Source organism: Falco peregrinus, chromosome 1 (genome assembly GCF_023634155.1).
Source record: "Falco peregrinus isolate bFalPer1 chromosome 1, bFalPer1.pri, whole genome shotgun sequence".
Classification (NCBI taxonomy): Eukaryota; Metazoa; Chordata; class Aves; order Falconiformes; family Falconidae; genus Falco; species Falco peregrinus.
In genome coordinates, this window is record NC_073721.1 from 34,457,192 (window position 1) to 34,470,000 (window position 12,809).

Below are 12,809 nucleotides of genomic sequence, written 5' to 3' on the forward strand. Positions count from 1 at the left end.
GTTATTTGAGTCACTTTCATAGTAAAAATACATGAATTTTTCAATTAAAAATGTATTGCTTTTGCAATTGTGCTTGTTACACGTTGGAGTCTGGGCCAATAAACCGCCTGTTAAAATATAAAGAGGTCCATTCAGTCAAAGTTGTGCCTGCCATTTATGTTTCAAAACCCGAGAAAATAATACGTTGGAATTGCATTGCTCACCAATATCAATTAAGTTTTCGGCTGTATCGTTAAATTAATGTTGGGGGAGAAAATTGTTCCGGTGGATTTAGTGGAAAAGAAATATTTTTGAATACAGTTAGCACACTGACAATAATAATTAAGCTGGCCAATGCTGAAGCAACACCCTTAAAAATATTTTCCTCATCGGAAGAAATAAAATTGTCCGTCTCTGTCTTGTTTTCAAACAAGTTATCAGATTAGGCTTCCAGCTGATAATTAGTGCTATTTAACACACATCTTGTCATTCGGAAATCTCGAGGCCTGAACGGGTTCCTTTTTCTCATTATCATCTGCTGCTGGAGGTGGGAGGTTTGGAGCGTGGCATGGCACCTCCTTGCACCGTTCTTAAAGGAGGCAAAGAGCCTCCTTGGCTCTCTGGTGGCCAGGAGCTGGTGGGACACAGTCCTGGCCTGCTGTTCCCCTCCAAAGGGGACAACCAGAGCAACATGACCCTGTGCTGTCCCAAAGCTGCCCCAGGGCCGCATATCTCTGCACAACGCTTGCGTCTTCATGGCACAGCATGTATTTGAGAGCAGCCAGCGGCGCTACAAATGCTATATGCCTTGTATGTGCTTGTGTATTTCATGGTATTTGATATAAAGTACTCAAGACAGACCAGCATTAAGAGGATTATTTCAGACAGCATTAGGAGTTAATTTACAGAAGATTAGCTCTAAATCAGGCAGATATCATAAGCAAATTAGCATCAGTTGTAAGAGATTCAGAATCAAAATGTGTGGTGGTTTTTAGTTTCTCCTTGTATGTGCTCAGTGGATGAGTAGTATCTTTGTTAGTTTCCCACACTAAGTTGTTGCATCTCAAATAGTGAAGAACAGGTATACTTTTTTCCTACATGCACACTATTTATTATGATGCTATTTATTGGCAATGAAACTGCTTAACTCCAAATAGCATTCCGCAGCTGAATATTTTATATTTCATGTCATTTCTTCATTGAGCAATGTTTTGTTTGGCCCTAGAAATGATGTCTCCATGGTATGTTACAATATTTTTAAATAGGTAATATGCAGCTTTGCTTCAGAGTAACATACTTAATCCTTTTTTTTTTTCTGTTAAAATGAGTCACATTTTAAAGCCAACTCATAAAAATGGAGTGTATAAAATGCTACATACTAGGGTGAAGATTACAGCTACTTAAAAGTACCTTCCTTAATATTTAAGCTTGTAAATTATAAATTTGTTTTATTTCCACAGGAGTGATGGTTAATTTGTATTAAAAAGTAGATTCTGTTCTTCAGTCAGTTTTCCAGATGTATTTTTCTGGCTGCAGACAGGCAGGCATAAGCACCTATCCAATCCCTTCTCAATGTTGTGGTTTCAAAAACGCTTACCCAGTTAGTGGAGAAGATGATGAAATGGATCGGGCCACAACATTAAACCTGTGCCCTGGGTTGTTCTTGGGATTCTGAAAGCTTTGAATTCTACGAATGGGATTCCCATCCTGGGAGAAATTTGTATTCTGCTCTCCAAGAGATATTAAACTGCTTAGTCTTCAGCACGCTCCAGAACATTTGGGTTTTTAACTGGGGAGGGAAGTCTGGTCAGTATTCTATGATTTTTTCCTTTCTTGATGGACCAAATTCCTCCTGAAGAGGTTGGCCTGAGGTCATGGATGTCTCCCTGTGTTTGCTGAAGGAGGAATCTTTGCTCCTTCCACCAGATCATGAAAACTTATACCCGTTCTAAGCCAGGCTGAGCTTGCAGGACCCTCTGGTTGCAAGATCTGCAAGCGCTCTTGCACTTCGACTTTCTGCCCTGTAGTTTCGCAGAATGCATGGAGGCTTGTTGCGGTTATTAAACCAAGGTGTCTGAGGTCATAACAAAGTAGAGGCATTTCTGCTCCCCTAATAGAAATACTGTAACATGCTGAAGAGAAAATACTTTAATAGTGGCAAGTATCTCCTGTCAACTAATTTGATAGTTCTCTATCAGGTAAACCATTTGTGAATACATCGATTCTTTTTATTTTTCACTGTTCTGTCTTCACTGTTCCCAGGTTTTCTTTGAACCAGTTGGGCAAAAATTGATTTTTATTTGTTCCACTGGCCTTGTGGAAAATTAGCTTATGAACTGTTTTTTTATAGGGAGACTCAAAGCACAGAACAGGTTGGAAAAATAAGCCTATAGCAGTCAAAATTGTTGTCTGAAATGTCTTCAGACTGGAAGGCTGAATTTATTGCTCAAAACAAGTGCTAGCATTGTGGAGGTGTGCAGTCCTGCTCATTATCACTGGAAAAGGGGGAACCAAAAAGCACAGTAAAAAATTAAATTTTAATAATGCTAGTGATATTTTCTAAATCCTTCTTGACAGAAAGATTCTCATTATTTTTATCTGTCTCAGAGAAGGCTCTTTTAATGCCATCTCACAAATGGCCTTAGCCATGATTGTTTTCCTTTCTTTTATAGCATTTGAAAAAAATGAATATATACCAAAAAAAAAAATATATTCTATCATTCAAGAAGTGCTATGAAATGGTAACATTTTGGATAGCACATCTTCAGGAACAATTGCTGCAGATGCCTTCAGGTTTTTACAAAAGAGGTCAACATTGTTAAGACAATTGTAGAAAACTTGCCATACAAAAAGATGCCCAGTCAAATATGGTGTGATAAGGGGAAAATAATGCAAGTAAAGTAGCTGTGTCCAGTCTCCAGCTTCATCAAACCTAAAAGCTGTAGATTAGTCATTAATTAAAGTGAGGCAGGGCAAAAGATGTTACTTTCTTTCATCTGTGTGAGATATATATTTTACTTGTTTCTAATGATTGTGAAAGTTGATAAAATGCAGACTTTAGATTTTTTTTTTCCCTTTAAATCACCCAGAATGTAAATGTAACTATATTTATCATAAAAGCCAGGACGTGATCATGTATGTTCTTGTCATTTTATAGCTTGCGTACATTTCTTCTGCTGGAGAAATAATTGCTTTAGCTTTGAGTGCTGATGAGGGGATTGGGGTTGGGGCTTTTTCCCCTGTTAACTGTTTGGGGACCAGGGCTTCCTGCGACTGATGTGCTGAAGGATGCCATTCCGCTGACAGCTGGGCTATCCACCCTCCCTCAGAGCTCTAATACGCTCGTAATGTCTGCTGAGGCCTATGGTTCTTAGTCATGCTCAGGTGACTAAATGCATGATTTGTTCTTGTTGATACTTCAGTACCCTGAGAAAGGCTGGATGGAGATTAATACAACCTTGACTCCGTCCACTTCCAGTTGCTACTGCGCACATGATCTTCACTAAGACTTGCGAAAGAGATCTGGTGTTGCCTCTGCTTTGCATGAAATGAATTAATCCCTCACCAGTTTTGGCTGGTGAGTTTTCGTGGTCCCAGAAGCCACCCACCGTTCCTCCTAATGATGGTAGTAATGTAATCGGTTCCCTCCATGGAAGGAGTGGACCTGGAGACAGGAGAGAGCTGAAGTTGCATCACAACCATGCAGAGAAATGTTCCCTGTCCAGGGTCTCTCATCAGCAGAGGGATACTTTTCATCCTTCAGAAATGCCTTCCTGTGTGTTTTAAAAATAGGCAATGAATAGAATCCAAGCTAGCAGAAGATGTACAGTACCCTGATTTTTTGCCTTCTTACCTTAAGTCCTATGTCCATGTGGTCCTCTTGCAGGCTGTCCCTGTTCTCACAGTTTGCATGCTGAAGCCTGCATACATTTGTCTTCCCATTGTTCCTGTAGATGCCTCTCCTTCCAGCCCAGTGTGCCCCCTTCTCTCTCCCCACCCTGCAGTGATCACCTGGGTACATCTCCAGCTCCTTGAGCCAGGGCTCCTACAAGCTGTGCTGATCCTGGTGGCTGCCAGCGAGACTGTACTCCAGTGTTGTTCACATGGGTTTGTGACCTTTGGAACATGTTGCAAGTTTTCAGTTATGAATTAGGTATCTCCATAAGTATTTTAACTATCAGATATCATAACATTAATTTTAAACTTTAATCTTCATGGTAGGATTGTCAGAAGATGACACAGCAAGGTGAAAAAAAAAAACATAGTTCCTTGAACCAAGGAGGCACTGCATTTCGGGAGGCATTCATCCCAGAGAGGGATGTCTCTCCTATCTCTTACTCCTCCGGAAAAACTGTCAAAGTTTTTTGATTCTGGTCAGAATATCGTGTGCAAGTATGGGATCCATTAAAGCGAGATGATGAATCAAAGTATTTACTGGCTGATTATTGGTGAACATCATCTGCTTTACTGGTGAGTTTCATCTCTGCAATATTTCTGATTAATGGGAGAGTACAGACGTTTTACAATATAAGAACACCTTTCTTGTACGGTTTTGCCTTCGAAGCCAGCCAGCTTTCTAGCTTGGGCCTCATCTTCAAGCTTTTAGGGATATTCACCCCTGCCTAGGCTCTTAGACACCTAACCTAGCCAGCTAACTTAACTGACTAATTCTCCTGGGGTGCATATAGGGCCAGGAAAAACAGAAGGCAGTTTGGAGCAGGACTCTTAACTTCCATATCCAGGGAGCCGAGAGAGAATTAGCTAGATACAATTTAGATGTTTAAAGCTGGATAGTGTGACTACCTCCCTGCACCTGTTATTACATGACTCATTCTTTCATTCAGGGCCCAGGTGGAAACACATTGATGTGGTTTGAGTGTAATATTATAACTAGAGATTGGTATCCATGTTATTACAAGTAGACAGCCCCAGTCCTTCAGACTGAACTTTAAAGCTAGAGGATGTGGCGCTGCACAACTCCTCAGCCCTATCAGCAATATCTTAGGCACCTTGCATGGCCTCTCTCTCTCAAAAAAAAACCCTGCTAGTCAGCTAGAAAAATGCCATCATTTTTTAATTCTCCATTTCTCCATTTTTGAGGCCTTAAGTTCATTATCTGCTCAGTTTTCAGCAAGTTTTAATGGATTTTCCCAAGGTCTTACGCATAAGGCACTAGAGCCCCTAGAGCCCCTGTCCTAGGGGAAGAGGCTCCTTTGGGAAGGAATTCAGAGAATATGAAATAGGCTCCTGCTGGGAATGGCCTGTCTCCAGATTGCCGGGGAAGCCCAGGCAGCGTGGCCTTTTAGGCATGAAGTAAGCCATGGAGGAAGAGGAGGGCAAGGGGGGTTTTCCATCCCCTCTCCACTACCCCACGGAGCCTTTTCACCTGTAAATGCACAACGTCAATTACAATGTAATTGGTTCTTCCGGCTTGAGAACATAACAAATGTGGACTGACTTTCCGAGTTTGGGGCAGGGGAGAGGACAAAAAACTTGAGTGTTTTCCAAATTCCTCGCTTTTTCCAAGGTCAGCTAGAAGGTGGCCAAGGAGTTGTATGCAACTTGGGAAGATACTTTTTCACTAATATTTCTGTTTGCTAATTTCAGTTGTTAATGATGAAAAATGGCTCAAGTCAGATACTTCCAACCAGCTGTAATTTTGCTAGGCAGGGCTCTCTTGCTCTTTTATTTCAGTAGGTTGCCATGTCTTTATGTTTTGCCACAGACTGTCTAGTTCTTTTCAGTTGCTTTTATTTAAGAAAAGCATTCTTAAACCTAAAAATGGGAAAGATGAATAGTTACTTGAACAGCCCCCAGATACCCTGAACTTAGAGATTTATCATTATGTATCTAAGGCTTTGCTTTACCAGTCGTAAGATTTTATTGCCCTGTGTGGGGTCTAGTGCTTCTGTTTGAAAGCTCCTGATCTATCGTAACAAGATGTCCTTATATATAGTAATAATGGTGTCTGTCCAGAAGGTATCTGAGTATAGCTGTATTACTTTAAATTCACATTTAGTTTTGCCTGGTATGTATTTGCCTTTGTGACTAGACCTACACTTTGTGTTTGTTTGAATTTGCTGATTTGCACATGAATATTGGGCACTTAAAAATCACTTACCACTGATTTGCATGCACCTATTTTCTTGCACGTTAGTAAAAACTGCCAATCACAAATAAAAGGGCACCCAAAAGTGCAATAGCCAAGTATTCAAAGTGACCATTTAAAATGTAGTCTCATATACAGAGAGCAAGCCTTTCTACGCAGTAAACTGATAGGAATCACTTCTAGTTAGATCTTAAATACATGTATTACAGTGAAACACTGTTGGACAGTGCTCCATCATCAGTCTGTGTTTCTCAGGACACTATTTTTCAAGATGCTTTCTTTAAGAATAAAGCCCTGTGTTGTAATGAATGTGTGCTAACTGATCCCCCAAGCCATCTGTATTTTTTTTATTTGTATCAATGTCAGAGTTGAGCTTCTGTAAGAAATTTTTACAGTATTTTATTTGTAGTCTTCATTATTTCAAGTTAAGGGCACAAAACTCTTCATGCACCCAGAGCCTGCAGTGGTTCGTTTAAATCCCGTATTTTGTTAACATGTTACCGTGATTGCTAATTTTCATGACAATTGTTATTGTACCATCAGTGCTTAATGGCAAGGCATCATTATTCAATGCTGGTCAGTCAGGCACTAAGACATGTGCAAGACATCAGGCTGAACCCATATAGATGTCGTGCACTCCCCTGCTAATGAATGTGGTTTTGTAAAAAGGTTTAAACACGGTTGGCATCCTTAATGTAAGGTTTGCAAAAGCTTTCAGGAACTGCTTTGTGTTTATATGGAGCAGATCTAAACATGTCACAAACAGAGTCAGACCCATTGTGTGCATGTGTGTGCAAAGCTACGGAGAGGAGCGGATCATTTTGGGGTTTGAAATCTGGAAATGCAGCACAATTCCCGCTATGGTGGGAGTGAGGGGGAACTGATTTGCCAGGTACATCAGTGTTTGGTAATGGCTGTGGGACTTGTTCTTGCAAATCAGTGGTCCCCTTGTGCATCAAAGAGGTGATCCCTCACAGTGGATGGTGTCATTCATCAGCTTGCAAAGTTGGCACTGGCAGGAGGGAGCCTCCAGTGCACCGGTGGTGGGAGGTTAGGCACTGTGACCAGAAGCCAGGACAGCGGATCAGGTGTTTAGAAAGGAGGAGCAGAAGGAAACTCAACAGGAGTGGGATGCACTTTCTGCGTTGTTAGTCCAGCCCGCTCTTCCAATGCGTCGTTTGACGTTACCCTCGCATCTGCTTTAGTTACTGTTTCTATGTGGTTTTGCACCCAAATGTTTTGGGCTGCTGTCCATGATAAACTAGATGGAACTTGGTTTAAAAGCACAGATTTTTCGTCTCTTCTAACTCAAAGTAGAATGAGCCCTTGTGCTCCTAGAGTTTCGAGTATGAAAGGAACAGTAGACATTGGCTGTTAACGAGCTCCAGCACGCTGGGCTCCAGCAGGACTTGGTGTGAATTCAGTGCCTAAGCGGCATCGACTAAATGGTTAATTCATCTCGTATCAACAGCACTATGATTCATAATGTAAACTTGAGGAATCCTTGATGTTTCAGTCACACATTCCTCTTAATTTGGCCATGCATTCTTTTAAAGCTACAGTGTGCTAACTTCATAAAATGCAGCATGCAAATGCACAAGTTTTTGCCTTCAGGCATTTTAGCCATGGATGTTTCAATGGGTGTCTTCTTTCAAGTATATATTCTTTCTTAAATTATTTACCCTGTAAACATGCTTTGCATTTTCAAAGAAGAATCTGGGCTTCCTCATTCACTAGATTTTGCTGAATTTAAGGTGTAATAGAGATAAAAGCCTCTCATCTGCTTCTTGCGAGCATGTTAGCCTTTGGGATTTTTTTGTAGCGAATGTTAGGCCCCATTTTCTTCTCCTTTGGTATTCTCACTCCCTCCCCCACTTAAAGTCCTTGATGCTTTGCCTAGAGCAATACCCACTGGCGGTGTCTGGCTGTGACAGTACTATAGGCTTCCCTACAGATGGGTCCTGCCAATGCCAACCATTGTTCTACCACTGTGAGCTGGCTTGACTGTCTCGGATCACTCAAAGCCCCCTTTCCTCTTGATTTTTTCTTTACTCTGAAGGGTCACCCTTGCCTGTTGACTTTGAGATCTGAAATATGCTGACACCCAGAACTCACGTTCTCTGTCTGAGCAGCAGCTCCCAGGCTCAGACTTCAACACTCACCGCTTCCGTCCGAAGTTCTCCTCGAGGACTGTCCTGCTGCTCCCGGACAGCTCTGTCATTACCCTCCTAGCCCCATCCTTCTGGTGCTTTGCAGTTAGTTTAATTTTACGTGCTCACTTGAAAGTAAAATAGTAAAACTCAATGTTATTCTTTTTTTTAAAGATATAAAATTAATCTTTAACTGTCGGCTGAATATTAAAAGTATATAATGCCTCAGTGCAGGAGTCTGTTGATAACATCCATCCTATTTCATGATTAATTTGTTCCTTTTAATATGATATTCTTGTGCTGCACTGTGCAGACTAATTCAGATTCCTAGAAATTGAACTTTGATATCTATTTCCTAGATTCACACCGTAAGTGAACCTTCAATTAGCAGATACAGGTGACAGCGTGCCTTGCTCAGTGTTTTCTCGACAAGGATTTTAGAGACACGGACACTGATTAAATAATCTTGCAATTGGGTGTGTATTGCCAGAGTATTAAAAATAAAGCACTGGGAGGAATTGATGCTTTTTTTTATTATTTTTCTTTAAGTCTTGGACGATGAAATGCTTTTTCCAGTGGGCCAGAGATAGGAGGAGCTGATTTAAACACTCAGTATGTTATGTATGCCTTTGCCCAACTATGCGTTAGATTAAGCAAGTTTCACTCACAGTTAATCCTTTGTAAATTAGCATTATGGATGCCTTGGGGCCCACATCCCACAAATAAAATGGTTGTCAAGCCAGCTGCACTGTGTATTACTTAAGGCTGAATGTTTTAAGAGTTTTCATGCTTTTAATCTATTTCACCGCTGAGTTTCAATTTTGCTGAGTGTCTTTTCAGGAGTGATGAGGGTGAGTGAGTAAATATATATTCTGGTTTTCATGCATTTGCCTGGGCAAATCGTTTGTTATCAGGTGTTTGGCAGGGAATGTCACACCCCACCACAAAAGACAAGCTTGTAAGTTCAGGTGTTAAATTGAAGTGCAGACCAACAAGAACCAAAAGCCCTTAATTAGCTTTATTTTGTTAGCCTGCTACACTTTTTTTTTTTTTTTTTTTTGGGAGGGGAAGGGAAAAAAAAGAGTGAGAAACATCCTTCCCTCCTCCTCATCCTTTTGGCAGAGTAAATATTGCCTGTTAAGTTTGAATTAGCTGTCATCGCGAAAGAATTAATGCTGTGGTTGAGCCTTTCTAGTGAGGAAGGGAAAAATAAACGAGACAGATCTTAGTTCAGCTTTAAGTGATAAATGAGGACAAAGCAGCCCATTCATCTCCTGCTAGGAAAGTGGACACAAACACTAAAGCAGTTTTGCGGAAGACGTGTCAGCAAATGTGATCATTTTGTAACCTGTCAGGAGGATAGAGAGCTAGTCCTTTTAGAGTGTCACAGGGGAGGGTGTCTGTCTGATGTGACAGTTTTCATCCATCCATTTACTGCTTTCTCTTTGGGGGGGGGGGGGGGGGGGGGGGAGGGATAAACAAGGAGAGAGCTTGGAGTTGGTTAAAACTGCATTTTTCTTTACACTTTCCAGTATAATTTATATGTATATCCACCCGCATCCAAATGAAAAACATTTACCAAGGAAAACTCCCCTCTGCTCTCTAGAGTTTCTTCTCTCTTTCACTGCATGAGATATGCTCATTTTAACACATTAGATTCCCTGTCTTCAAGTTGGAGCCTTGTACTTGGTTTGATGTTTCACAAAACACGGTTTTACCTCTTCTTAGTGTTGTTCGGTTGGTGAAGGCTTTGTTTTGCTTTGATTTGGTTTTGCAGAAGCACAAGAAAAAATAAAAATAAATGTAACTTAGGGTGCTTTTGTTGCATTTGGTTGCTGGGGTATTTTTGCTATACCTCTCCAATTCTGGTGATATGCTTCATGTACAAACCTGTTTTGCAAAAGTTCCTGCTTCATGAAGACCCTATGAAAATATTCTTCCTCCTCTGTGAGAATGCAATAACAAATGCTGAATTCTTACAATCCATAAAATGCCTCAAATTCTACAGTTTGTTGATTTATTCATGTTAATTGACCTATTAATTTCTGGCAAAATCTGAAGCGATGTGGTGTCTGATTTTAGAAGCCGGGATTTCTCCCAAAAAATGATTGAACAGTATCAGGACTTCCTATTTCTGGCATCTTTTTATTATTACTTATTTCCATTTTTTTATACTACATAGAAAATATAACATTTGCCTATTACCATAAGTAAAGGTATGCTACAGAGACAGGAGATGCTTTTACAACATAAGCTTCACAGTTTGACACTTGCTTCTTTATATCATCCTTTTCTTCAAAACTATCTTTTATACTTTTCCCTTGGTATTTTAGTACAAGTAAGTATCTCATTGACATGTGTTTCCTTGAAATCTTGTACCTTAATAGTAAAATCCCTTGAAAATGAATAAATTGTTTCTGTTCAGATTAAAAAAGCTGTGAAGGTGTCAGAATGGCTATAAAAAATACAAAGGTATTTACTATTATAGTCCACCCTGCTTGGATTGCACTGACTGAGGACTAATTATTTCATTTGTACTTAGAAGGTTAATAAATTGTAACATGATGTATTTCAGTTATTCTAATATGTATATAAGTGTATGCATAATTAAGGAAAGTCTAACTCTTTCCTGAATGCAAAAGTTGGATTTAATAGCTACATAAAGAAATGTTTGGAAGCACTGGAAACTGAAAGAAGTAAAACACCATGAACATACGCAGGATAGTAAAGTCCTAAATTCATGGCCATATGTTTTTTTCTCCAAGATATTTATCTGTGTGCTTCTTTTTATGATTTTTATATATATTCTGCTATTTTGTTTTATTCACCGGGGTTTTGTCTCTTCTGCTTTTTTTCAGAATCATCCAAAACCGGATTTTGATCGTTGTTCTGGCCATCGTCATCATCTTCACAACCATGATGGCTATTTTTTTTTCTGTCAAGGGACGCTGACATCTTTGTTCTTCACTAAACAGCAACAAACTGGTTGTTCTGAGTAATTAAGACAAAGTGGTCACATGAATCATTCTCTTGCACTGACAGAGTCTCCCTCTTTTTTTCCACTCTTCAACTCAGGTGCAAGTGGTGTAAAATACTTTGTATTATTGATGGCATAGTTGATGGCTTGTGGGGCTGATTATTTTTTCTTACTTTTTTGGTCTTTATCCAAGTGTTTTCAGAATCTTAGTATTTTCTGGGGTGAGGGCTTGTTCTGGTATAAACAGACTTTGTGTGTGTCGAATTCTGCCCCAGACATTTAGCCTGTAAATTGACAGTTTAGTGAGGGAAGAGGGGTCTTTGCACTTTTCCTGTGCTATGCGGGGTGTATTAATATCAAGAAGTATCTGACCTTCTGTGATACAGAATATAAGTAAAGCAGAGGCCAAGTGATGTAGAAAGTGAACCTGTCTCCTGTGACTAACTCCCTATCATGAATTATTGTAATAGATGTAACCTGGTTAAGAACAGCAGTTAGTTCTAAAAAGAGAGCAAACTTGGGATGATGTTTAATATCTGATGTGGATCCAACACTCTATTTAACAATATTTTTCTTTTAAATAGGCTTCCTTTTCTACTTGTTCAAAACAATTCCACTTTCATCAACATAATGATAACACATCACTTACCCAAAATGTAGTTGTGACCACAGCCCCTCTGTTGAATCTCTTTTAAACCTTCCAGTGTTGATATATGTACTGATAAGCATACACAGTAGGCCCTTATTGGAGATGTATAAAGGTACTTATCTATACATTGCTGATTAAAAAGAGATTCTGAGTAATAGGTCAGTGGCAAATATGTGACTATAGTGCGTTAAACAAAAATCTAGATTTTTAATATTGGCCTGACTATGTTGAGACCGCATGTTCAAAATATTTTTAGTGTATTAAATTCTGATGTGATATGCCCTTTTTAAACAGAAACTGTAAAAATGTTAATTTATACACGCTTTTGGCTGATATAATATATCATAGTTTCATCTACCTGTGTGTAAATGAGCTGTGTTTCTCTTCTACTGGCTGCGCTTCTATAGACAGGTCTAGGTCATTTGGCTTATAATTAAGCTTACAACTCCAGCAAGCATCTATTTCTGGTGAAGTGGTAAAGTAATTTTCATTATAACTTTTAAATTCATTATATGCAATTCCTTACAAATACTACAAATTGAGTGGGATCTTAAGCCCTTGAACTTAAGCCGTAAAACCTTTTCAGAAAGGTGTTCAAAAGAAACAAAGCTGGTGGTTTTCAAACTCCCCCCGAATTAGGTAGGAACTAAGCACGGGATTCGAATGCATGCCTTAGTACTTTTGGGGTTTTGACATCCCTGCGGTTTCTGCCAACTTGCTGTGCTGTCCCTGGGAGTTGATTTTGGGTTAAACATCAGGGAGTTGGTTTTGGCCCTAAGTATGTCTCCTGTTTTCTCTACAAGGAAACCAGTAACTCAGCTAAAAGGATGTCGGTATTGATGCCACAGCTAAGACTTTGAACGATAGTGGTAAGTGCAGAATAAAAGGATCGATGAGAAAGATGATACTCATTGAAACAAATGGAAGGGTGTACAGTCAGCTGTG

At 39.7% G+C, this 12,809-nt stretch overlaps 1 protein-coding gene across 4 annotated transcripts in view; it reads left to right on the forward strand.

Moving 5' to 3' along the window:
• VTI1A (vesicle transport through interaction with t-SNAREs 1A) overlaps positions 1 to 12,221 on the forward strand; it is a 274,342-nt gene extending 262,121 nt beyond the window's left edge. For all 4 annotated transcript variants that reach the window (XM_055793668.1, XM_055793665.1, XM_055793670.1 and 1 more), the window contains one exon: positions 11,097 to 12,221. Coding sequence is in view for 2 of the 4 variants with exons in the window: in XM_055793665.1 (XP_055649640.1) it covers positions 11,097 to 11,190 (94 nt within the window). In the remaining 2 variants the exon portion in view is untranslated. The remainder of the gene's footprint in view (positions 1 to 11,096) is intronic.
• The last annotated feature ends 588 nt before the right edge of the window (positions 12,222 to 12,809 follow it).